Genomic DNA, 26,476 nt, shown 5'->3' with positions numbered 1-26,476 from the left:
CAAGGCAATGCAGAGCAGAAGCACAGAGCAAGTGGGAGCTGCAGCCAAAACTCCTGAAGCTAGAGGCTGCAGCAGGACAGCTCTGGTGTTGAGGCAGCCCTGCAGGTCTGGCCTGCGCAGGCTGTGAACTCCTAGAGCCCCAGAGGGATGGTCCTGTCCTGCAGCATCAGCATCAGGTCAGCTCCACTGTGCAGAAACTCTGAGGTTGTGCAGTCCCAGGGCAGCGGGTGACACTTGTTCAAGTATAAGGACATGGTCTGTCTCTCCCTTCTCTGCCCCGGATCCATCCATGCCCCTGTTCCCTTTTTATCTTTCATCTTTCAAGGGATGGCTCACAGGCACAGCTGAGCCAGGGCAGAGTTGGAGAAGGAAGAGGGAAGGCAGGAGGCAGAGGAATGAATGAGAACCATGAGATCTCCAGCTCTGCCTAGTCCAGGCAGTCAAAGCCTAAGATCAGATCAGATGGTATCGGGCAGCCTCCACCTGTTATCATGTCACCTTCCCTCATGTGATGTTGGCAGTGAAATTTGAAGTGACATCTGCTTTATGATCTGATAACTCAAAATGTTGATCTGGCCCCTCAGCTGAGCTTCTCTCAACTGAAGTTCTCTCAGCTGAGATCTTCTTTCTGCTTTGCTGGGGTTTCACAGTTTCACTTCCTCTGGGTACATGACTTATAACATGAGAGCCCAGAGGGCGCCTGGTTTTGGCATGGAGCCGGGCAGGCTGGGGCCACATGCTGCTCCAGGACAGGGGTCCTTGGGATGCATCAGCATCTGCTGCTCTCCCAGAGTGAGTGAGAAAAAGCAGGACTGGGGAGCAGGAGAAGGGTGCAAGCATCTGAACCACATTAGAAAAAGCAGGAGATGCCTGATGCACACAGTCATGCAAATGAGGGGAGTTTTGCAAAATTAGCTTTTGTGGGTGATGCAGAGGCTCCCAAGTCACTTGGGTGCTTTCAAAACAGCACCACATCCATCTCCATTTGTTTTGATCATGCTGCTGCTCTGCCAGGCTGGAGCAGGGGTTCAGGCTTTGAGCACCAAGCAGCATAACATGCAGGCAGGCTGACTGCTGCCTTCAGCCTATCCAGGCACCCCCTCTCCTCCTCCTCTCCATCCCCAGCAGTGTCCAGGGGGCTGCAAATGCTTTCTTCTGCCAGGCAAGGAGAATGCTGGGGCCATGCTGCTGCTGTGGAGGCTGCAGGGAAGGGGCAGAAGCTCTGCTGAGCTGAGGCCACACAGGGCTAGGAGGACGCAGCTGGGATATGTGGCCCCCACTGCACAGCTACAGTGGGGCTGTGCCCACCTCAGGCTCTGCCTTCAAGGACCAGAGCCTGGCATCTTCTCGTAGCCCAGGCTGGAGACTGAGTGTTGGTTTAGCAGGTGCTGCAGAGGATGCAGGTAGAAATCCCTCCTCCTGCTGCGGGGCAGATCTGCCGGGACATCGTGGCAAGCTCATTTTCAAACAAATCACCCTTACTGAGACAGTGTGTGGGAAGCAGGGGCATCTTTGCACCTCCCCGTGACCCTAGCGCTGTTCCAGCCAACACACCACAAACACGCAGAGCTGCTGAGGGCCCGCGCCAGTGCCCACTCAGGCAGTGGAAAGTTTTTCTGGTTTCAACAGGCTTTGGAGCAAACCCCCAGGCAGGGAACTTGTTCTGGTTGGTGAAGTTATGCACCTGTCTCACTGCTTTCCTTGCGTGCAACATGCCCAAAACACTCTGCAAGCGAAAAAAAAAAAAAAAAAAAAAAAAAAAAAAAAAAAAAAAAAACAGACCCTTAAAACAATCATCCTGCTGGTTTCCACTGCCTTAAAATGCTCTCAGGGAGGGTAAGGGGAGGCCGAGCACATCTGGCTGCCAGCTGTACCCTGAGCTCTGCCCGAGAAGCCTGGCAGGGACAACCCTGGCCGGACAGTTGGAGACTCCCATGGTAAACCAGGAGTCAGGTGGTGCATGGGCCAGGCTGTGGCTGCAGCCCAGGTGGCCGAACAGGGCAAGCCGAGACCTCAACACATCTCAGGGTCCACAGCCATCCTCCAAAGCTTTAGTGAGATGCAAGAGAACAAGTCGTGAACCCACAGCCCAGCCTTTGGGTGTCTGCTTGATGTTTCAAGGCAAACCTCAGTTTCTGGTGTTTTCAGGCATCATGTAGGACAGGTATGGCTTTACCCAACTTAAAGATATGGCACCTCTGGGATGGAGGATCTTGTGGCTTGTACATCCCAGAGTTTTTGTCCACTTCCATTGTGCGACCTCCACTCAATGGGACAGGCTGTGCCTCAGTTTCCCCATGCACGTGAGTGGGAGTGCCCAGTGATGGGGCTGTGTGCTGAAGGTATTTTCTTGGGCTGTAGGTGTCCCAGCCACCATCTCACCACCTTCCCTCCCTCTTTTCCCAGGTGTGCAACTGCAACAAGTACCTGAAGGTCCCAAAGGAGAGGATGAGGCAGCTGGTGGAGGGCAGCAAGCACTCAGCGGGGGACGGCGGCACAAGTACGAGTGCGGGCAGCGGGGGCTGGGTGGGGCGGTCAGAGACCAGGGTCCTGCAGCTGACCCAGGGCTGCGCACACCCGCGTGGGCTGGGTCCCTCCGATACGGAATGGGGACCCTGGCACCAGGCTGTGGCCGGGTACAGATGTGGACCTGCTGAGCTCTCCCAGGCTCCTCCTTGGCCATGCTCATGCACGTCTGAGCACAGACATTGCCCCCCAGCAGCCCCTGCAGAAGAGCTGCATTGCCCAGCAGGAGCACAGCTAGGTTTTGCATGGGAAGGTGTGGGGTGGGTGAGATGCCAGTGGTGGCTCAAGTGTCAGCCTGAGGCCATTGCTGCCTGACTTGGGAAACATGGCTGGGGCTGCAAAATGCCTCCACACTGCCAGTGGTTGCTAATGTGCAACACAGTGCCTTTCTCACCTTCACAGAAGCTGTTAAACTAGGTCAGGCTGCAGGCAGAATGAGTTAAGTGCTGCTACTGGCACGGGGAGCGTAGTTTGGTGTCATGATGAATGCTTGGGAAATGTGTGCTCACCCCACTGCACCCCTCGAGCCTGGGTCTGCTGCCAACCCTTGTACTGCCTGTCAGCATGCCTCAGTTTTCCCATTTTCTCAAGCTGGGCAAGGCACAGGCCACTGTGTGCTGCTGGGTGGCTGCAGCTTTGCCAGGGGTAACACACGTGGCCCAGAGGATGAGGGACGTGGTGAGTTTTCACATGGCGCCAGCAGCCTGGGAGCACTGCACTACCCCAAAGGCCAGGGCATCCTCTCCATGGTTTCTCTGGTGAGGGCACTCACTGTTTGTGTGTACCCAGGGACCAGCCAGGCCTGTTCAGCCAGTTCTGGAGTATGGGAAATAGCAATGCTGTGGTTTGCATTCAGGCGTGTGATCATTTTCCCCATCCCCCTTCAGAGGGGTTGATGGCACTTGGGGGGCTCACACAGCATCTCTGCTCCTCCACAACACCTCTGTGCCCCCCCCCTCACTGCTCCAGCCTTTACACCATGTCTGCAAGACCCCCACACCTCCCTGTGCCTTGCAGCCTCTCATGGTTCCCCTGCTGCAGAGGGATGGGGTCAGCAGGGACCCCATGCTGCTGCACCAGGCAGGAGCACCATGTCAGGCATAACCACGCCAAGGAGAATCCTTCACCACAGAGCAGTCAGTGGCAAAGAAAACACCACAGCATCCTTGGGGGGGTGCTCTTTTGCTGCAATGGAGTTGCAAAACAAAAGCTGATTCACCTGGGCTGTGTCTGTGCCCAGGAGCAGCCAGGTGGGCACAAAGTGTGGATCTCACCAAGCCTAGAGCAGGGATCCCATGGAACTGCCAGGAGGTTCCCTGTGTCTTGCCACACTGGGATTTCTGTTTCTGTTCAGACTCTGCTTGGGTGCTGCTGGGATTGAGAGCATCAGCATGAACTGAAGTAGGCTGTCCCTGGAATGGCCCACTTTGTGTCAAGTTTTGGGGAAGAGAAGAAGAGAAAGGATGTGATGATGATGTGCCACTGTCAGGCAGGTGGTGGGAAAAGTGGCAGCAGTGGGACAGGCCAGACAGCAAGAGTTCATGAGAAAAATAACAATTGTTTTCCAATCTCTGTTGCATTTTCCATCTGGTGGGAGTGGGTGGAGGGGAACTGCTTGGCTGGCCCATTGCAGTCCCAAGCTCAGCTCTGGCCTGGGCCTCATCAGTTCAGATTTATCCCCTTGGCCCATGGGCAGATGCTTGTCCAGCATCCTAAGCCTTGGCAAGAAACCTTGCACCTAGGTTGCAGGGAACCTTCCCCCTGACACAGCCATACTTTCCCTGCATAAGAGCTTGGATGGAACTGCTGGAAACTGTTTCAAGCCCAAACATCTTTGCCCTGTGATGCCTTTTTTCCCAATGGGGTGCCCAGAACAGCTTTTTTTTTTTTTTTTTTTTTTTTTTTTAGGGGGGGTGAGGAGGGCAGGCTCTGTGCCTGGAGCAGGCTGAGGATGGGGGAGCAAGAGGTGACAGTGCTACAGGTCCCCACATGGCACAGGCAAGATGTGATGTGGCTGGAGGCTGTTGGCAGCATATGGGCTCCTGAATGACCCAGGTGGATGGGATGTGTCACAGGCTCTCGTCCAGCCAAGGGAAGCTTCTTGCTTAGTCACTGTGGTATAACTGGCTGGCACGGTGCCCTGGCACTTGGGGATACTCTGCCAGATGTAATCTGGTCCCTGGGAAAGGCAAGGAAAGGATGTAGCCCTCTAGAGCAGGTTAGGATTTGACAAACAGAATAGGCTTCTTTCATCATAAAATTGCCCCATTCCATCTGAAATATTTCGTAAAACACAAAAACAACCATTACTGCTTTGCTTGGAGCTGTGCTGCTAACTAAGTATGCCAGTCTCCTCGGGTGTTTGTGTGCTGCCACGTGTCACTGCTGCATGAGGGAAGAACTGATAGCAACTGGATGCTCTATCAGGAAAAATCACATAATGAGCCAACCCAGCAGCATTGTCTTTGTACAGCCTCTGGCCAATTTCTGCTTAAAAACCCTCTCCAGCTCCCCCACATGCAGACTGGAGCAGTCTGACCCCATCAGCCCTTGCTGCCTTGGGAAGCCCTTGTTCCTGCTACATGTGATGCTGGTTGCTGGACATGTCCTCACTGCCACTCCAGGATGGAGAGAGGCAGAGGAGCAGAGCAGGGGGGTTGGGTATCCTGAAGCAGCATCCTGGAGAGCCAAAAGCATGGCAGGGCTGGTACTCAACACCTGTACCGCCCCTCCTCCATGCAACCTGCAGGTGCAGGAGGATATGTGCAGCCCTATGTGCTGCTGGAGGAGCAGCCATGAAGTGCCCCCGCAGTGAGGCAGGATGGCATGGGGTTGGTGGGGCTCCAAGCAGATGGGCTAGGGCATCTGCTTTGTCCCCCCAACCCTGAAGCCATAACTCAGGGTTTTCTCCCCTGCCCTCAGCTCCAGCAGGGGCTGTGTGGGGTGTGCAGGCAGGCAGAGGAAGAGCTGCAAGACTGCAGTGAGCAGGGAAGGAGCACAGCAGCTCCCAGCCAGGGCTGAGCCAGCACAGTGCCGCACCTGGATGTAGGTGGGCATGGGCTGGCCAGATAGCTTTCCTCAGCCTGGTGCTCCGATGCACCACAGCACATCTTGTGTCTAAAGCCTTGAGGATGGATGTGCTTTTTTTATGCTCTGCTTCCCTGATCTGCAACATTTGGCTTTGCATCAGGCCAGTCTGACTGGCACGTGGGAAGGCATGCAGTCCCCGTGCTTTGCTGTCCCACAACGGCTCTCACACTTGTGGAGAATCCCATGCATCCCTGCTGCCTCATCCATAGCACCAAAACTGGCATGTGGGGGTGGCCAACACACCTTGCATGTGTCCAGCTGCTCTACAGTTTTGGGCAGGGAAGGACACCAGTCTTTAAGGGCCTGCACCCATGGGCTGCGGGGCTTCCCAGCTCAGACCAAGCAACCAGGAGCTCATCCCCCAGCGTGCAGTGTTGTGTAGGAGTCTTTCTCACTTGTACCTACAGATGGGGCAGGGATGGGACTGCAGAGGTGCCACACAGAGTTGGGAGCAGAGGCTGCGGTGGGGACATGTGCTGGGGCCACACAAAGCTTTGCTCCTGCCTGGCCACCAGCTTTGGAGTGCAGAACTGGTGGGGTTTGTTCCCATGGTGGCATGCAGAGATTATAGCAACTGAAGGTGCCCCTTGCCTTGAGCTCATCCTCCCGCCACCGCCCTGGGAACGTCTCAAGAACATGACCAGGCCAGGTTGCACAATTCCAAGTCCTTTGTCCTTTGCTTATCTGACTTTGTGAGGAGGAAAAGATAACCAGGCATCTTCAGCGCCCTGCAATCGAGTGTGTTTCTCAGGCTCGTAACTCCTCTTATCAGGTTCAATCTCTTACCACGGCGAGGTTTCCCATGCACCTTTGTACTCCAAGAATGCTCCCAGGTCTGCTTTCAGACTTGTGCAAAGTCTTTACAGCATGCGCTTTCTCCAAAACACCTAATCCTTAATTGCCTAATTATGGACGAGTCTCCCGTGTGTGTGCACGATGACAGCTGGGTGTGGCTGTGGGGCTGTGGGAAGGGTTCAGCTTGCACAAGCACTGCTGGAGCCCCAAGTCTCTTGGGCTGGGGCAGGAGGCTGTGGTGAAGGATCTGCCTAGGTGACACAGAAGGACCCAGGCCAGAAACAGGTCCTGGGGGCAGGATACAGTGTAGGAACAGGCAACTGGGGGGGGGGGGGCTAGGGAGGGGGCATTACCCATTGGTGCTCTGACACTGAAGCCCTGAGGGTTCCCAGGGCACCCACACATGGGGACAGGTTGTTTGCAGCCAAACCAGGGCTGCATGGTCTGAGAAAGGGGAACGGACACAGCTTCACACTGGGTTTGATCCTGCTCCATCCCAGCTTCCCAGGCTCTCCTGTGCCCCCATCTTGCAGTGGGGAGAAGAGGGAGTGTCTCAGTGCAGACATAGGGACTGCAGGGTGCTAGTGCCACTGTCATGGTGGGCTTGGAATACAACCCCACAGCCCTGGTGGCCTCTCTGTGTGGGGGGTGCACATGCCCCACCCCGTGCCCCCACCCCTCCCAGCGGGTTCATAGTCCCTGGGCTGTGGGCAGGATCTCTCAGCAGAGCACGCAGCCCTTTTCTTGGGTCTCTGGAACAAGACCACCCTCCTCCATTGCAGCACCTGAGTCTGAGGCCACAGGATCCCTGCATGCTGTGTCCTACCTGGGGCACCCCACTGGCTCCACATCCCCCTGGGTGAAGCTGCCACTGGTTTTAGGGCACCAGCACCCATCCTGTGCCCCAAGGCACAAGACATGGCCTTGCAGTGGGTCTGACAGAAGGGGGTCTCTCACATGCCAGTGGGCTCATGCCACCACCTCCATCCTGGGGCCCTGGAGTCCATGGCAGTGGCTGGGGCAGGAGGAAGGGTTCCTGCGGGGACAATGAGCATGTCTCTGGGCTGCAGAGAGCTGGCTCCCACTGCTGGGGGTGGCCTTGCTCAGCCAGGTGGAACTGATGCAGAAATAAGCAAAACTGGAGTCCTGCAGCATCCTTGCTCCCCTGGGCACAGCCATGTTCTCTGCGAGGATTTATCAGGTGAGGTGTTGTTGTGGGGAAGCTACAGCTGTGCTTTGTGTTTATTTTGGGGTCATAAAGTCACAGAACCATAGAAAATCCTGACCCACAAGGATCATCAGGTCCAACACCTGGCTTCGCACAGGACCACCCAAAAAAATCAGACAATGTGTCTGAACATTGTCCAAATGCTTCTTGAACTTTGTGAGGCTCAGTGTCATGCCTACGTCCCTGGGCAGCCTGTTCAGTGCCCGACCACCTCTGGGTGCAAAACTTTTCCCTAACCCCCAGCCTGACCCTCCCCTGTCCCAGCTCCGTGCCGTTCCCTCGGGTCCTGCAGAGCTCAGCGCCTGCCCCTCCGCTCCCCTCGTGAGGGAGCTGCAGGCCGCCATGAGGCCTCCCCTCAGCCTGCTCTGCTTGGGGCTGAACAAACCGAGGGCCCTCAGCTCCTCACACGCCTTCCCCTCCAGACCCTTCACCATCCCTGTAGTCTTCCCTTGGAGGCTGTCTAAGAGGCTGGTGTCCTTCTCTTGTGGCACCCCAAGCTGCACACAGTGCCTGAGGTGAAGCCTGGCTCTGTCATCCCTGAGTGAGCAGGGCATGAGGGGGAGAAGTGAGCAAGAGGCAAAAGAGCTTTTTATTTTCAAGATGTTTTATAATGGGATTATTAGTTCCCAAGAGGTGTTTCTAATTGATTTGGTAAGGAATTGCTTTCATTTCTCCTCCGCAGGGTTGCAGTGGGAATCTAGCCTCTGGTGCAAACTGTCACAGATTTCATGAAACCACAGATCTGACACCCGCCCCCCCCCCCACCCCAGCATGTTGGAAGGACACATCTGTCCCCCTGGCCCCACGCTCCCCCCATGTGCCATTTGCTCCACCTCTGACGGACTCAGCCCCCGCTTGGGGCTCAGGGTACAGTGTCGGGGTGAGCTGCAGTGTGGCCCCACTGGAGCAACATTGCATGGGGAGAAAGAACTCCCTCCTTCCAAAAATGTCCCTTTTTCCCAGGAAAAACTTTTTTTTTTTTTTTTTTTTTTTCCCCAAGGATCTGCCCTTTTCACACCATGGTTTTCCTGGTGGACACTGCCTGGCCAGCACCCTGCGCCTGGTGCCCAGCAGCCCTTTCACTGTGGTGAGGGGAGCACAGGCATCTTCAAAAGCCCTGCAAAGAATTCGGTGGGAGGGGGAGAGGGGGTTTTACAAGCTCCTATTCAAAAATGGTTACTTTGAAGTGATGTAGCTTTTTCAACCCTTTGAAGCACTACAATTAGGAGGGGGCTGGTGCAGGCATAAGGCACAGCACTGGATAACTATCACGGCCTTTCTCTTTCCTGGGCTCTTAAGGGACAAACTTTTCCTCCCTGCCTGCCTCTTTCTCACAAGCCACCTACCAGGGGGGTGAGACTGGGCGTCTGGGGAACTGGAGGTCTAGCAGGGAAGGAGAGGTCTCTGATTTGCTTCGCCCACTGGCAAGAGCCAGGGGGATGCTGCTGCAGGCAGCACCAGGGTGGATGGATGGAGCATGCCCAAAGGGAGTGCAGATTGCCAAGGGCATCGAGGCTGACTGTGCCCTCATGCTGCTGGGGCTGAGATGCTGCAAGGTTGGGAAGGGGCATCCGTGGCGTGGGAAGGTTTTCATGCAGCATCAGTGCTGGCTGCTGTCACTGTCACTGCGATTATGGTTGGATCCATCCCATTGGGGTCCTGGAGTCCAATACAGTTTTGGTGCTTAAGAACAGAACAGGCACCATGAATAGAATAGAGGAAAAGAGTATATTTTTGTCTGCATGTTATGAACTGAGACTGAAGGAAAGCAAGTGACTGGCCCAGGGTTATCCAGGGTGACTGGTCCACGTGCTTGGGGCACATCCCATGGCTTGGCCTTCCCAGAGAGCTGGTCCCTGTGTGGCCTGGCTGAGGGCTCCCGTGCCATCAGGACACATGGGCTAGGGGGAGGCAGGGATGGGATGAGAGCTGCACTCCCTCCCCAGCCTCCCACTGGTGGACTCTGTCTTCCAGAAGCCCCCAGGAATGAGGATCCCCACACACACACACTATCCTCACTCCAAGCAACTCGAGGATCTTAGAACAGCCAGATGTTTCACCGGATGTGAAAATTTGTAGAAAATGAGAAACTTTTTTTTTTTTTGATTGTTTGGCTTTTTGCATCTTCAGGGAGACTGTATAGGGTGGCTCTGATGGGACAGGGTGGCCATTATGGGGTAGCCATTTAGCCTTGCTTTCTCCCACCAAAATTCCTGGTGTGTTGGTATGCAGGGACAAGCCAGCCAGGACCCCTGGTGCCCCCTTCAGTGTGGCTGGCCCCCAACGAAGTCATTTCTGATCCTCAAAAGGGGCAGGTTGGAAGCCCCAGAGATGTGGCTGGAGAGCTGCAAGATGCCTTTTCCTTTTATTGTCTTAATTGATGCTGGGCAGGACGAATCCCCCCTGCCAAAATGAGTCATCCCAGAGCAGTGAGTGCAGCCTGCCCCATGTCCCCGGCTGCCAGGCATCCTGATGGATGGGAGTCAGCTCAGCCCTCGCTTCCGCCGCCCGGATCCAGTGACCCGCCATGCCCCAGCTGCGGGGACGCGAGCGGTGAGAGCCTTCACCGAGCTGCCAAAAACGCTGTGGGTTTTGTGGCACTTTGGTTGTGATGGCAGCAATCCACCAGCTCGGCAGGAACACAGTCAGGGCATGCAGGGACAGCACATGGGACACGTCCCCACGCAGTGCCCTGAAGTGACCCTGCCCAGGGGGGCCAGGGTGGTGCAGTGGAAGGGGATGTCACACATACCCCAGTGCCCAATACACCCAGGCAGAGCAGGAGAGCTTACGGGGGTCATGAGCAGCGCTGACAGCTGTTAATGGTGTATTTTTAACCATAACAGCAGTAAGGGCCTCTTTGCCATTTGCATGCCCAGCAATGCAGCTGCCTCGTGGGGGAACAGCCCATCTCAGAGAGCATCATTGCCTGACATGCATCAGGGAGGCAAAACCACTGCACCCCATACAGCTACACAGTCACTGGTGCAGTCCCCCAGCCTGGAATACCACCAAGGCTGGTCTCCAGCAGCAGCAGGACATGGTGGAGGAGCTGCTGGGAACAGGAGGCTGCACTGGTGCCATGCTCAGGGCAGGCAATCTGGTGCTGGTGCTGGTGATCACCTCCCGAATTCATGGGGTGCTCTTCCCCAGGTTGCAGCCCTGAGGGGATAGCAACTCCTCAGTGAGGGTTGTTCCTGTGGCTGAGCACAGATCTCGCTCGTCACACTGGCGGATGATTGTTTATGTGCTGTCTCCTGTCCCTGCAGGCTGCTCCACACCATGCGAGGAGAAGTCCAGCCGGACCTGTGATGCTGCCCAGCGCACTGAGACCACACAGAGCGAGTGGCTAGAGCGAACAGATCCATGTGGGGCAGCTGTGGGACTGGAGGAGGGCACGACCCTGCAGGTTGCTGCCATCCCCCCTGGGGTGCTGGACAAAGCTGAGCTCACTGACTTCTACTGCTGCACCCGCTGTGGGAAAGTGTTCTGGGAAGGGTCCCATTTTGGACGTGTTGTCTCTCAGTTTAAGGATGTTCTTGTTATCACGGGGGATGAACAGAGCATCTACAAGCTGAGCTGAGGGGGACATGGGGCACAGGACAGCTTGGCAGTGGAACAGGGACGATGGGGATGCACTCCCCAGATATCCTGAGCAGGTTTGCATGGAGTGGGCTTTGGTTTGGGGGGGCGAGGCTAGAAGGTGTGCTCACATTTTGGGCTCCACGGTGGAGGGGGCTGTCCTATTTGCAGTGGCAGAGTGATGGTTTTGGTGGTTTGCAACATGACAGCATTAAATCAGAAGCATCTGGAGAAGGGATGTTCAGCTTTATTTCTGCCTCCCTCCAGGCTGGGCATGGCAAGAGGGTGGCTGAGCTCTCCAAAATGCCATGTGGGTGCTGCTGACTCTGTGGCACCCATTGGTCTGCAGCGCCCTCACACCAGTGAGGTGTGTCCCCATCCAACTGAGCCACACGCTGCTCTCCATGAGGAGGTCAATGGGGGGGGGGGGGGCGATCCAGCACCCTGCTCTGTGCCTTTCTGCCGGGTGCTGGGAGCCAGGAGCAGCATCCCTAACAGCAGTGCGTTGAGAAAGCTTCTCTGGTACCCAGCATGCTCCCCAGGCTGTGGGACTCATTCCACATGGCTCTGCATGATGCCACCATCTGTCCCCAGTCTCCCTCTTGCCCTAGCCCCATCACCTGAGGCTCTCCAAGCTGTTCCACAGACACACTGGGTGGGCACAGGCTGGGGGTGCTGAGCAATGCTTGGCAGCCACCAAAAACCCCTGTGGGTACACCAAGATGCCCTCTGGCACCTGCATCACCCTGCACCCCAGCAGAGCAGGATGGCTCCAGAGGGAGCTCCTGTGGGTGCAAGACACCTGGCCAGCTCTGTCAGCCCTGGGCAGGTCCATCAAGTAGCCCCCATGCCCAGGGCTCTGCGTGACATACACAGGAGTGGCAGTACAGCCTGTGGTCCCTCCATCACCAGGAGCCGGGGCTGCCAGTGGGACCACCCGGTGTCCAAAGGAGGCTGCAGGGGTCACTGGAGGAGGCAGGCTCCCAGGTCGCAGCAGCAGTGAGGTGAGGAGCCCTCACAGCTTGGTCCTGTAACTCTGGGTACTGTTGGCTGGCGTCTCCCGTCCCATGGACAGGCTAAGTGCACTCCACCCAGTAACAGAGGAGCATTTGCAACATTCCTCCCCTAATCCTAGTTAACTACCAGGCACTGATGTTATTGCTAACAGGGCCCGAGGGGCTCTTGGTTTAAGTGTGACATTTACAGACCGGTGAAATGCCTGCCCAGGCAGCTTACTCTGAAATGTTGACTTGCTTTCCCTCTCTGAGTGCTCTTGGCCATGCGGTGGGGAGGGCTCCTTCTCCGCAGGGACATTTCACCCAACGCTTCTTGATCCCCACCTGAGCCCTGTGGCAAAGGGGCCCAAGGCAACTCCCTCTTGCCTCACAAAAACACTTCTTCTACCCCCCTTTCCATGAGCTCCTGCTGTGACATTAGCACAGGCACCTATCATCTCTTCTTGGCAGTCCCTGCTGCACAGCTGGAGCTGGACATGCCACCCCAGTGAGCTCCTGCCACCACAGCTCAGCGTCAGTATCAGGGGCTTCCCCCGGCTGCTGACATTTCCATTCCCATCCCCTTTGCATTGCCATGATGCAGCCGTTTTGCTCCAGTCCCAATTAGAAGACAGCAGAGGGGAGTGGGGCTGCCATGGTGCTGCCCAACAGGGTTCCCTGACCAAAACCATCCTGTTTTAGCAAAAGCTCCGCTCCCAGCCACCCCATTGCCTCCTTTCTGAAACGTGCCACTCTGCAGCTGCTGGTGGCTCCTCCTGTAACCGCACCAGGCAGGTCGGCTGCTGGATGCTGGCACAAGCAACCCTCCCCACACGTGCATCAACACCTCAAGCCATGCGGTGCATAGGGGATTATTTCTCCTATGGGATTAAGCTGCCTTGTTCTCAGTCATCATCATTTATCCATTGATTCTTTCAGTTTCCCCACTCAGTTGCCTACATATTTTGCATAACCTAAAGGAATTGTGTTTCATTTCCTAGTTTTCCAGCCCTGAGCTCTCTCTAGGTGGTAGTGCATTTTTCTTAATTCCCTCTTTATCTGGAGTTGGAATTTCATCTTCCCTTTTACCCTGAGGTCATTTTTGCCTGTTTCTGATACAAGTTTGGGACCGGGCAGTGGCAGCCAAGAAGAAGCTGTTTTGTTAAACTGACATCTTTAATGGGCACTCCTGGCCTGGTGCACTGGCAATTGTTTACAGGGCTTCTAGTGCTGGAAAATCAGTTAGTGGAGGGACCAAACATGCATTCATGGGTGATGATACAGTGATCTGGAGACAAATAACCTGTTTTTCCATGGCCTGGGCCAGTCACCATCATTGGGGCACAATGAACTCGTCCTGGGCCTTCCGGATGAGCTCCAGTATTGAATACCCTGTCAGCACAGGGCTTTGTGCACTAGGAAATGATCATCTACCCCTTGGGGAAAGTCTGAGTGGTTTTGTTACTGTGCCAATGACACCACAACCTCAGGCATCACCACCCTCCCTGCAGATGACATTACCTATGATAAGAGGTGTTCCTCCTAGATGTTGCTGGCAGATGGTTAAAAAATGCCTGTCCCCTATTCCCAAAGACAGCATTCAAAGCAATTGTGTTCACTCTGAGCAGTTGAGATTCCTCCAACTTGAGTTGTTCCTGGTGCTGTGGCAGGACTGTGGCCTTGCCGGACAGGGACACGCACAGACAGAGGTGCTCTCAGTGTGCCAGCTGCACTCCCAGCAGCATGGACCATCATCCATGTTCTCTCATCCACCTTTGCCTCCAGCTCTGAAGCACTGGCTCTTGATCAGACCTTTCCCTCTCCATCCCTTTCCCATAGGTAGGAAGGAGATCTGGGAAAGTTGCAAACAGGGTCACTGCTGAGGCACCCCCAGCACCCACCTGGGTCATCCCTGATCCACATCCACCCCCTTGAGGATGTCCTGCTGCTCTCAGCCTTGGGCTGCTGTGCTGGCAGCTTCAGCCTGATGGATCTGAACAGTTGAGCTGTTTTGGGGTTTCTCCATTTGTCCCTGTGGATCCAAGAGTTCTATTTGATGCCCAGAAATGGCGTAGCACTGGTCATATCCTTATGCTCACCCACTTCTGATGCCAGTACTCTGCAGAACAGTCATCAGCTCAGCAACACGAGCCACCTCCTCCATGAATGCTCCTAGCTCATGCCTTGCCATGTCCTTCTGGGCAACCAGACCCCGCAGCTCCTCTGGAGGTGTAGGGACTCTGTGGAAAATCCTTAGAGCAGAGGGAGGACAAAGCTTGTGCTTCACCCACAAGGCAACAGCATCTCTGTGCAGACTTGTATATGTCAGCATCCTGCCACAGTTCAAGGAGGCTCTTGGGGTTTGCTCCATGAGGGCAGAAAATGGGAACAGAATACAGCAAGACTGTCCCCAGCCTCAGTGGTGAGCAACACATCTACCCCCTCATGGGTAATTGTGTAATGACGTGAACCCCACTGGACCCAGGTAGGGGGAAATTTCTGAGTCATACAAACACCTGAGTCATCCCATCCCCAGACGGCAGTGAGGAGGCTGGAGCTGCAGCTATGAGCGCTGAGCCTAACGAGTTATGTTTTCAGACAGATTGTGGGCATTTTGGTGCTTTGTTTACTGGATTTTTCTGAGCCATGGCTTCATGCCTGTCTACCTGACTTTTGCACTGAAGACAGCTGGCTGGAGGGACAGCAGAACAGCTGACCCTGTCCCTAGCCCTGGAGATGGCTCCTGGCCACACAGCTCTCTGGAAGGGGCCCCTCTGGTCCTTGGGGACCTCACAGGAGGTGCCCCTCTGGTCACTGGGGACAGCAGGGTTGCCTCCTGGGCACCTCTAGAAGTTCATCAGCCTTATGCCTCCCTGAATTTGGGGGCTGTGGCAGATCAGCCTCAGCTGCTGGCAGTCAGGTGCTCTGGGTCAGTTTCACCACAGCAGGATCTGGTTTTGGCCAGGAGCAGCCCAGGGCAGTCTTTGCATGTGGGCATGGCACAAAATGACTCCCGTGGGTCTGCTCCAGCTCAGCACTCCAGGGGATGCGAGGCAGTGGCTGAGACCCAGGTATACCCATGTGTGCTCAGCTACAGCACCTCTCCCTTCTGCTGCTTGAAGAGGAGGATGTGGAGATGCCATCTGTGCAGCAAGGTTATCTCCAGGCATAGACACAGTCAACATAAAACTCCAAGTCAGACCAGCCTTGAGCAGCATCCAGGAAGTAATAAATTGTCCGGTTTTCAATGGTGGATACACATCAAAGAGAATTAAACCAGCTTTTTAATCAGCCTGCAATATTGTTTCCCTATCTGGTTTCTTTAAAAAAATAAAAAAATAAATCCCATTGTCTGTGCCATACTAATGTTTAACATTTATTAGGGCAGTATTGTGTCCTTCATGTTTTTATGGGGCTGTTTGATCATGTGTTTGAAGGGCAGCTTGGGCAGCTCCTGCAGGGATACAGGCTCTGGGTGGCCTGGACGTGCCAAGAGCCGCCCGATCCCCGGGACACTGCACGTACACCCCAGATCTGCCTCTGCATTGCATGTCATGATCATGGAGAACGCTGTCATAAAGTGGTGCTAAGGAAGCATGTTTTTTTTTTGTGCTGTCAAAGAAGGGCCTAGGCTGGATGAGAACACTGGAAAAAATGTGGTTTCCTTGGTGGCCTTTAGCAGCATCTCAGGATGTGTTCACCTGTTTTAGCATCTCCTGCTGAAACACCCGCGTCCTTCTGCACCTGCTGGGAGTGGGAATGCCGGCACTCCCCCCTCCCCAGGGGCCGGGAGCATTTTGGGGTGCAGGAGCAGCCACCAGATGGCCCATGAGTGCTGCCAGCCCTGACCCTGGGCTTTTCTGTTCAGTTCTGGGGTGGCTCCAACTGCCATGACCCCACGGAGCCCCAGGAACTCACACGCTGCATCGGATATCAGCCCAGTTCCTCTCCTCGCCTTGTGTATTTCTCACATATCCTTCGGAGTTTGATGGAGACAAGGTGTTTGGCACTTGGGCCAGTTTTAGTTTACAAATGAATATATCAACATTGTTCCTCATCAGGCAGGAATGTGCTTCCCTCCCTTCTCCCCCACCTTATCCCCATCCCCTTCCGAGCAAACTTCCTTCCTTGTGTAATCTGGATCGGAAACCTTGCCGCATGTTTGACCAGCTCAGAGGAATCAACTCCGCTATCCCTGGTGTGATTTCATGGCTTCAGCCAGGGCCAGTCCATCCCAGCACACGGCAGGATGAGGGCTGGAGCTGAGCCACTCATCCTCAGGGCCGAGGCTCCCTCCAAGCGGGCGCTGCGGAGCCAGATGCTCTGACCGAGCTCCCAGTTGCTCGGCTGCCGTTTTCAAACAAACCAGCACATTTCTGGGCACAGACCCAGCCTTGGCGAGCCTGAGGTTGGCTGCAGGCTCAGGGCATTTTGCTGCCCTGTGCTGCTGAAATGCTGCTCCCACGGGCTGGGGTCAGCTCTGGCTGGGGGGCAGCAGAGGGGAGAAGTGTCAGTGCCATGTGAGAGGGATATTTGCATCAGGAAGATGTCTGCTCCCTGGGAAAGAGCCTGGGACCAGTCCTTTCTCATCAGCCTGCCAATATGTGGGCATGACTTTCAGGCAAATGAACTTCCATCCTCTAGCGTGTCTCACTCTATGTCCTGTAGAGAGTTATGGCTGTGTCACCCCTGAGCCTGCCCTGACCCTAGAAATATCCCCACAGAGCAGTCACTGGGTCCCCTTGCCAGGGTCAACAGGCTGTACCACATCTCCTGGTGGAATGGAGTGGTGGGAGCTGTGTGCTGATGGCCCCTGATCCTTGCATCCACTGCAAAGTAGCAGGCACGCAGAGTGACGGCTGTCTCTGGAGACACGGTCTCAAGCACAGTTTGGTCCGAGCGTGCGCAGCTGCAGCAGGGACATCAGCCAAGGCAATGCCACGGGGTGGCCCGCAGGGCCAGCAGCTGGAGAGCCCTGTGTGCAGCCAAGGGCAGGAGCAGCAGCAGCTCTCCACCTCCGAGTGTGTCAAATTTGGTGGCTGTTTGCCTGAACAGCATTTTCCTGCTGTCAGATACGTGGAGGCTGTAGGCTTTAGGCGGGGTTTGGACATCGTAAGTGCTGCAGCATTCCCAGCAGGATAAGACCCAGCACTGAGGAAGGCTGATAAGACAGGGATTGAAACCACTGCGTGGGCTGAAGGCCAAGCCAGAGTGGAACAGACGAGTCTGCACAGCCCTGTACAAGTCACTGCAGACCCTGAGGGGCATCGAGGTCCTGCTGCATAGGGCCACTTTGCAGGGCTGCTCCCTGGACAACGATGGACAATCCCCCCAAAGACAATGAGCACACATGGGACTGTGACCATGCTCGAGATGTGCTCAGGTTTTAGACCCTGTTTATCATGGGCTGGGTGGGAGGAACCATGTGGAGCATCCCAGCTGCCACCCATGGGAAGTGGCAGGTCCCCAGCACACATCCCTGCGATGCCCCCCATGGTGTGGGTGTCCCAGGGGGACCCAGGATGCCTGGATCCTTCTCTTGTCGCCAGGCTTCCCAGTCACTGAACTGCAACAGCTGCAGGGGACCTGCACACTTGTCCTTGCCACACAAGCCAAAGTTTCCTTTGCAAACCTCAGCTTCTTCAAGATCTCCCTGCCTGCAGTACTGGCAGAGGGATCGGCCCAGCCTGGGGCACTTTTCGGGTGTTGTTGAAGGCTCACAGTGTGTGATGTGCCCATGTTACCCAGCTGGTAAGGGTGCGAGGCTGCTCCCAAAGCCATCGCCCCACATGTTCCTGCTGTGAGCAGAGGGGGATTCGCAGCACTTCCCTGAGCACTCTCTTCCCTGCAGCTCCCTCCCAGGTTTGGGAAGCAGCCTCCCCGGGAAGGGCTCTCCTCCACCCACCCGGGCTTCCAAAGATGCAGCTATGGGAGGGAGAATGTTCCCAAAACCACGCTGCAAACAAGCAGCCTCAGCACCCAGCACAGGGCTCCCTTCCCTCCCCATGTCCTCTCAGCCAGGCAGGGAGCGCTGGCAGAGCCCTGCATGGCACCTCTGTGGCTCTGGTGACCCACGATGGGGACACAACACCAGCCTGGCCAGCCCTGGGCTGCAGCAGTTCCTGCACTGCCTTTGAGCTTCCTCCCAGCTCGCAGCAAGCCGAGAGTGTGCGCAGGCTGATTTCTCTCTTGCGCGCGCCTTTTGCTGGGTCTCTGTGCTGGGAAGAAAAGCTCTGGTCTTTCCCACGCTCTCCGACACATTTTAATGAATTAAGTGGGGGCACGCCCCCTCGCCGCCTGCCCCGGATCCGTCCCCCTGGCTCTCCGACTCCCTTCAAGGAGGCCTCCGGGGGTGGCTGGACTCTCGCTGCCTGTCCGCCTCGCCCGAAGGATGGGCACTGCCTGCTCGGCATTTTTGGAGAGGGCTCCAATGTACCCAGCCCATAGTGCTGAGCCTGGCGCGGCGGTTCTGAGCCTGCAGTGCCACCAGGAAAGCAAATGGAGGGGAGGCAGCAGTCCCTGCCCATCTCGCCCCAGACTCTCCTAAGCAGGGGGAAATTCAGTTGTCACGTCTCACGCCTCTGCGTTTCTCTGCGTGACCGTTCGCTAAATGCGTTACAGCACCGGGCTGCTTCTCCCCTCCTCCCCCAACCAGCGGCAGCGCCGGCGCTCTCTGCGGCTTCCCCTGTTCTCAGAAAGGAGCAGATAAATCACAGGGTGGGACTACTGGTTTTGCAAGGCACTGCTGAGTGCTGGGCGAAGAGGAATGCCTCTCGGGGCCTTCCAGCACACTCGCCGTGGCCCGTCTGGCCACCTGAAACCCAAAGCGGTGTCAGAAGGCTGGCCTGGCTCGCTGAGGGCCGCAGCAATGCACCCGGCTCGTCTCCGGTTACAAAACCAAAACACAAATTGGAGCTGAAATGCACGCTTTCAAAATTGCCTTTTTCTTTTTTTATTTTTCCTCTTTCCCTGGCCCCGTTCCCAGGCAGAGTCCTGCCCCCACCTGCCAAAGAGGGATATTTGCATGACTGGGTTCCTGCCCGGGTTGTTATTTTTCTCACCAGTGTCACTGGCAAATGCAGAGCTGCTTGTAAGGACGTAGCTCTGGCCGAGTCCCAGACCAGGAGGTGTGAGCAATTCTCAGTATCCCACGGCTCACTAAAGTGCTAGAGCACTGACAACTTGCAGGATTTGGCCCATAGCAGATGCTAAGCCAGTTTGCACCAAATCAGCTGCCCTGGGATATTTAGGAGTGGAAAGGACAGGGTGAGCTGGTGCCAGCAGAGACCCCACACCAGACTTCCTCTGCTCAGAGTGAAGAGGAGGGAGCCCCATGGTGCTGGAGCTGGGGGACCACAGCCCTCGCGGTGGGGACAGACAGAGACCAGCTGCAGGCACCCCGGGGGATGGTGACCCTTGTTTAGTGACCCTGGTCCGCAACTGCAAGCCAAGTGTCCTGGGTGTCACAATCCTGCCATTGCAGCCGCGGCACCGTTCAACTCAGGCAGAAGCAGCCTCATGAGCAGATGCTTTCCCTTTGCTGGGCTCTTGAGTGGGGCAGCTTCCATGGCCATGCAGCTCCAGCCTTCCCCGGGGGTCGCGCTGCCGGGGCCACTCACTTTGCCAGGCTGTGACAGGACCTCAGTGCAGCTCGGGGTGCGGGGCAGCCACAATCCCCTGTGAACCATAGTGGCTCCAGGCACGTCCCTCCATTCACCCCAGATAGAGGAGGCCAAGGATTGCCACTCGTGTCCCCCGCTGCCACCACAGCCGGGGCAATGTGGGGCAGGGCCACTGCCTCCGTCCTTGGAGGGGGGAGGGAGGGGGAAGTCTCCTCACTGATGTCATGGGACAGATCTGACTCAAAAACCCTGAGGCCACCACTGTGTCCTGTGCTGGGGGATGGTGGTGCCCACCAGGGCCATGCATGCAGCAGTGAGGTGTGCCTGCCAGTGCTGTGGGGGCTCCACATCCCAGTGGTACGGGAGATGTCCTGAGAAAAGCTGCAGGGACACAGGACACCAAAATGGGGGGGGGGGGAGGGGGCGCTGCAACCCTACTGCAGCAGCAGCTACCAGTGCAGTCCCAGCACCACCACCCCTAGTGATCACATCAAAACCCTCAGTTTTGTGTTGCACTTCCATATGGCACCTTTATATAGAGCGATGCACCTCAATGCGCTCGCATTCAAAAGATGTGACTGGGAGAGCTCTGGCTAGAGGAAATTAAATGGTGTGGAGTGGAGATAGGACTGAGGATGGGATGGTGATAGATATGAGACAGGGATTAGGATGGGCATGGAAATGGGGATTAAGATGGGAATGGGATGGGATGGAAATGGGAGTGGGAGAGGGATTGAGTTGGGCATGATGTGGGGGTGATACATGGGGATGGTATGGGAATGGGATGAAGATGGGAATGAGGATGCGATTGAGATGGAGATGGGATAGGGATGGGGATGGGATGGTGACAGAGATGGGGGTGGGCACAGGCATGGAATGAGGTTTGAAATGGGGATAGGGTTGGGAAGAACTGGCTGCAAAGAATAGACCTAGAGGAGTGGTCCCTTATGGAAGCTGTCGGTCCCTTACATCGGAGTCAGGCAGGGCCGTGCTCACTTCAGTGCTGGCCTTGACTTCTGCTGCCAAGCCAAGAGCTGCTTTCACTGTCTGGGTGAGCCAGTGGCATCGCTGCTGCCTCGCAGCCCCCATCAGGCTGGGTCACCTGCCTCCAACAGACAAGCCAGACCCAGTGAGGGAACGAGCAGAGCACCAGCCCCAGTCCGCCCAGCCCCAGGGAAAAGCCACAGGAAAACACCATTGGGCAGCTCGTGCCCTGAGCTCACAGTGCAATCCATCCAAGAGCTCTCACTTGATCTGGGCAGAATTTGGCAGCTGGCTGATTTGTCCCTTTCCACCCCCAAAGCAACATGCCAGCAAGGCCAGGTGAGAGCCGGCGTGCTGGCATCTGCTGGCCGGCTGCGGGGGCCCTTGGAGCAGCACGGGGCTGCCATCGCCGTGTTTTATGGCACGCTCCTTCCTCTCCTCACGCACTTCCCGCCCTGCTCCAGCCGACCAAATGCCCCACGGAGGCGGATGTGCTGTACCGGGGGGCGCGGAGTCCTGGGGAAGGGTCTCTGCTTTGCACCAGCCTTTGCCATTTGTTCTTCCCTGGGCCAAATGGGCGCCGGGGGGGCTCCATCCTTCCCAGCGCCGTGGTGCACCATCCTCGGTCCCCAGCAGTGCACGAGGCTGGGGGCAGCAGGCGGGAGACCTCGAGTGCCCCAGCACCGGCCTCGCCAGCACGTTTTTGCTCGATGAGCTGATTTTGTATCCACGCTCCTGCCTACCCGCAGCGGCCGCACCGCACAGCGCTCCCGCACCAGGAGACCCCATGCGCGCCGTGCAGTGGGTCCTAGCCCGGGCACGGCCCCCAGGGACCGAGTGAGCGGCACCGAGCCTCCCGGGGCCGGCTGCACCCCGCGGAGCCCGGGGCAGGGGCGCCCCGCATCTGCCCGCACACCGCTCCCGCTCCCGGCCCCGCGAATCCTCGCGCAGCTCCCGCGGCCTCGGCAGGGAGCCCGCACCTCGGCCGCTGGTGCCCCCTGCCTGCGGCCAGCACGGCCGAGCCGAGCCGAGCCGAGCCGGGGCAAAGCGAGGCGGGCCGGGCTATGCTGAGCCCGGCCAAGCTGAGCCGAGCCGCGCCGTGCGGGACCGCGCCGTGCTAGGGTATGCGGAGCCGGGCCGAGCCGAGCCGAGCAGAGCCGGGCTGTGCTGTGCTGTGCCGGGCCGGGCCGAGCCCAACAAAGCGGAATAAGCGAGGGCAGGCTCAGTGCCGCCGGGCCGCGTTACTCCGGGCCGGGCCGGGCCGAGCCGAGCCGAGCCGAGCCGGCTGCAGCCCGGAGGCACGGGGCCGGGCCGCGCCCGCCGGGGGGGTCGGGTCGGGCCGGGCCGTTCCGGGCCGGGGGAGCCCTGGGCCAGCCCCTCCCCCCCGCAGCTCGGGAGTGGGGGAAGGGCGCGCCCCGCCCCCCGAGCGGCCGCTCCAATGGGCGAGCGGGCGGCGCGCCCCGCCCCCCGCCCGTCAGGCCGTGCTATTGTTATGCAAATAAAAGGGGGGGTAAAAGGCGCGGCGCGGGGCCGGCTCCGCTCCAGAGAGGCCTGGGCGCGGCGGCGGCGGCGGCGGCGGCGGCGGCTGCGGGGCGCGGAGCGGCGCGGAGCAGCGCGGAGCGGCGGCCAGGACCCGCCGCAGCCCGGCCCCGCATGCCCGGCCGCGCGGGGTAGCGGCGGCCCGGCCCAGGCGGCGGCGGCGCCGTCCATGCGGGGCGTGAGGCGAGCGGGGCCGGCGGCAGCATGAGCCAGAGCGAGGTGTCGCCGTGCGCGGCGCCGCCGAGCCAGCGCGTCTTCCAGGAGGCGGTGCGGCGCGGCAACACCAAGGAGCTGCAGTCGCTGCTGCAGAACATGACGAACTGCGAGTTCAACGTGAACTCCTTCGGGCCCGAGGGGCAGACGGCGCTGCACCAGTCCGTCATCGACGGCAACCTGGAGCTCGTCAAGCTGCTCGTCAAGTTCGGCGCCGACATCCGCCTGGCCAACCGCGACGGCTGGAGCGCGCTGCACATCGCCGCCTTCGGGGGCCACCAGGACATCGTCCTCTACCTGATCACCAAGGCCAAATACTCCGCCGGCGCCCGGTGATGCCGCGGGGCCGCCCCGCCGCCTTCCTGACATGTCAAAGCTGCTCGGACTCCGTGGTTTTTGTGGTTTGGTTGTTTTTTGATTGTTTTTGTGTTTTTTGTTTGTTTGTTTTTTGGCAAAGAAATCTGGGGCCCCGCAAAGATTTACTGAAAGCAAACAAACAAACACACCGCCATTTACCTGCTTCTAATTTTGTTTTTCTTCCAAGGGTTGTTTTCCTACTGTAATTTTTTTTCCATCTACCTCGGCTGCACTCACAGTATTCACGGTTTCAGTTTGACATCTGGTCAGATGCTTTAAAACGGTTGTCCCCCCCCTCCCCCCGCCCCTCCCTCCCCCGTAATATTTAATCCTTTCTCCCCTCTCCTCTAACACCCGTGGTGGCCTGTCCCTCGATTTTAAAGTATTCTGGCTCAGAAACGAATTCATTTCAACACCTCCCCAGATGCACCCACGTCGCCGGGCGGTGCTTTCCCCCGAGCCAGCTCCGACCACGCCGGGACTCGGCGCCAGCGCCCGGGCAGGTGGCTCCCGGCAGCCGCCGGCCCCGTCCCTGCCCCGGAGGGGGACGCGCGTCTCCTCCGGCAGGCTTCGCCCAGTGTCTTCCTACTGCTCGGTTTCATTTTTTGTTCTGTTTTGTTTTTTTGAGGCAACTCCATTGGAATATGACAGACTTGGTTTTCTCGCCCTGCCTGATTGCTTTTTGTGTGTGTGCTGGGTTTTCTGTTTTTTTTTTTCTTTTTTTTGTGGGTGTCCGAAGAAAGTCTGCATCCTCAGCCGATTCTTGAATCCATTCAGCACACGTGAGATCACAGGAAAAGACGTTGAATCCTTCCTTCTGGTTTTGTGTGTGAAGGGAGGATTAATAAACCCTGAACTTTTTTTCATATAAAAAAAAAAAAGTGAAATAAACTCTAGAGGCAGAGGATTTGCTTTTGCACAGAAAAGGGGCGCGAGCGCTCTCTGCTGCCTAGAGAGATGCCTGAAAACTACTGAGAAATAGTTTGGGAACTTTTTTCTTTTGGTGAAACTTGGATAACACTTCTCAATGCAGAATGATTCACTTGATGTATGTAGAGTCACCTGCCTTTTATACTATATATATATATATATATATAAGTATATATATATTTATAAAAGAAAGGGAGGAAGAAGAGAAAGCCACCCTAAGTCGCATTTTGAAGTGACTGCACGTATAATCGCAATGCTGCTTTTTATTGCTATGGCACAAGAACATCCATTTGGAAAATGCGGAAAATTTCAGAAGTCTCCTCTCTCCCCCTGGTCTTTCATCCCTCTTCTGTTTGTCTGCACTAAAACCAACCATATCACTGCCATCTCCCTGCTCTTTCCTCTCTTACTCCCTTTATCCAAACCATTACAATTAAAAATAGTTACCTGCTGTTTTTTTGGGTTGTGTCTTAACTATTTATCATGTATGTATATATTTGTGGGTGAAGTTTGTGAGCCTGGTTTTTGTTTGAAGCTGGTGGTGAGTGTTTCAAAATATGGTTTGGGAAATATGCTTTTTTTCCTAGTCTCAAAACTAAAGCCTTGAGTCTGCCATTATTATTTCCCATTGCACTGAATATTCTGCTTTGTCTCTGATGGTTTCACCTGCAGTTTTTGTTTCTTCCACTTCAACAATTTGGGATAAGTAAAAAGCTCCAGATTCAAAGAAGAAAAAGGAAAAAAGCCCTGTCGCAAGTGTCTACTGTCAATGCTGTAACTTGCAAGGAACTGCTTAGCTGAAGTCTTTTCTGTGAGCCTTGAAGGTGGTGTCCAGCACTTCCACTGGTGCTTCTGTGTAATAGTTACAGGGTGGGAACAATATCTTTTCTAGCGAGGTTTTATCGTTGTTACCAGATGGTTGCACATTTTTTGACTAAATGGATTTGCCACATTGAAATGTCATAACATTTATGACATAATATTAAAAAAGTGTATTTTAAAGCCAAGTTCTAGATGGATTTTTAAAAAGAAATCTTGGTTATAAACCCAGTCTAAAGGGAGCTCTGTCCAGTGTTGTAAAGACAACATGATGTAACCCATATTTATATTTTTATAAAATACCTATTAAGACTGTGAATCTCCTGTGTGAATTGCTGAGTGAGTTTAAGAAAAGTATTGTTCCTTTCCAGCTTCCTGGAGCTTTAGACACGCTGAGATTTTGGAAATTGTATGTCGGGGAAGGGGGTTTGCTCTGAAATTGTGAGTTGATGTATTTTTACATCCCTTTGTATTTTACTGAAAAGCTGCTGCCCTTCTTAGTCCCTAGAGTTTCAATTTTCTATGCAACCCCCACACCCCGTCTCTCTTTATCTTGAGAAGTAAAAGGGATGCAGATTGATTCAAATTGAAATGAGGGTCCCCCCGCCCCCCTTGTTGGCTCATAGTGCTGCTGACCCTTCACGCCAAAACGGGGAGTACAAGAAAAGAGGCAGGTGGGGGAGGCTCTTTCGTGCATGACTGGTCACCTTATGGCAGTCATCTTTTTAATTATTATTATTATTTTTGTAAGAAGAATATATTGATAATGTCAGTGAAATAAGCAGACATTGAAGCTGATGCACAGATTGCTCCAGAAAGGAGTTTTTCTGTAGATTTTTCTTTAGATGCGAATACCTTTTTTAATTATGTTAATTAATGTTAAGAATTTTTAGGCTTATATTGAAGCTGTATGTGGGTCACTATATGATCATTTCTAACTGGATAAAGTCTGTACAGTACAGCATATTCCTGAGTGTATGATATAGACATGTAGCCCCAGAGTGCGAAATTTATAAATAAATTTTTCATTGATCTTTTTATAAAAAAAAAAATGTCTTTTTTGTTTCTTTCCCATGCATGGGGTTGTGGCAGCTGTGATGGGGGTGATGGGTTCCCGGTTCTCCCTTTTAAGCTGCTGTGTTCTCCTTGGGGCCCACAAGGTGACTGTGACCTGCGCTGGCAGCGCTGCACCTGGGGTTTGATGATCCCTGAAGAACACTTGCGGGGCTGGTGGGTTGGGGACTGTGTGTCCGGGGCTCTGATGGTTTCTCCATCCTAGCCTCAGTAGTAGCTGAGGGTGCTGGCTCAGGGTACAGCCAGGCCAAGTGCTTGGGTTTGGGCCTCAAAAGTAGCCCATGCCCTGGGGAGTGAGGCATGAGCTCTCTGTGCCTCAGCTTGCATTGGCTCCCCTGGATCAGTGGTTTTGGGGTCTGTAGCCTCAGCCTGGCAGGTTAAGTATCTGGAAACCCTCCTAGGCTTCTTTACTGCCCTCGGTGAGGCGGGTGAGGTGGCCTGGTTCCCTTCCAGCCTGTGCTGGGCCTCTGGGCTGTGACAATGGGGCCATCGGCATCCAGACACTGCCATCAGACCAGCGTTGACTCCAGCAGCCCCCCATGGGATGAGAGGCAGCACCACCAAAGGTGTCCCCAGTCTTCTCCCAAAGACCAGGGCAGACTGAGCCCTGCACCTTTGGAGGCACCTGGGGCAGGATTCAGCTGCACAGGGAAGTGGGAAAAACAGCAGCAGCCCCATGCCTGTATCACTGGGGGCAGGGCACAGCAAGCCTCCAACACCAG

General features: G+C 55.8%; 2 protein-coding genes across 12 annotated transcripts in view; both read left to right on the top strand.

The window, feature by feature from the left end:
- EXD3 (exonuclease 3'-5' domain containing 3) overlaps positions 1–15,555 on the top strand; it is a 307,765-nt gene extending 292,210 nt beyond the window's left edge. For 10 of the 11 annotated variants that reach the window (XM_082775660.1, XM_082775661.1, XM_082775659.1 and 7 more), the window contains 2 exons: positions 2,407–2,500; positions 10,909–15,555. In XM_082775660.1, coding sequence (XP_082631786.1) covers positions 2,407–2,500; positions 10,909–11,222 — 408 coding nt within the window. In that variant the 3' untranslated portion in view covers positions 11,223–15,555. The remainder of the gene's footprint in view (positions 1–2,406; positions 2,501–10,908) is intronic. The other variant, XM_082775657.1, reaches the window with a different exon arrangement.
- A 6,837-nt stretch (positions 15,556–22,392) lies between these two features.
- Positions 22,393–25,707, top strand: NRARP (NOTCH regulated ankyrin repeat protein). The gene has a single exon (XM_082775758.1). It carries the CDS (start codon positions 22,566–22,568, stop codon positions 22,908–22,910), a length of 345 nt encoding a protein of 114 aa, XP_082631884.1. The 5' UTR covers positions 22,393–22,565; the 3' UTR covers positions 22,911–25,707.
- The last annotated feature ends 769 nt before the right edge of the window (positions 25,708–26,476 follow it).

Source organism: Aythya marila (genome assembly GCF_965140915.1).
Source record: "Aythya marila genome assembly, chromosome: 19".
Lineage (NCBI taxonomy): Eukaryota > Metazoa > Chordata > Aves > Anseriformes > Anatidae > Aythya > Aythya marila.
Note: the sequence above shows the minus strand (reverse complement) of the source record. Positions and strands in the feature narration are given on the sequence as shown.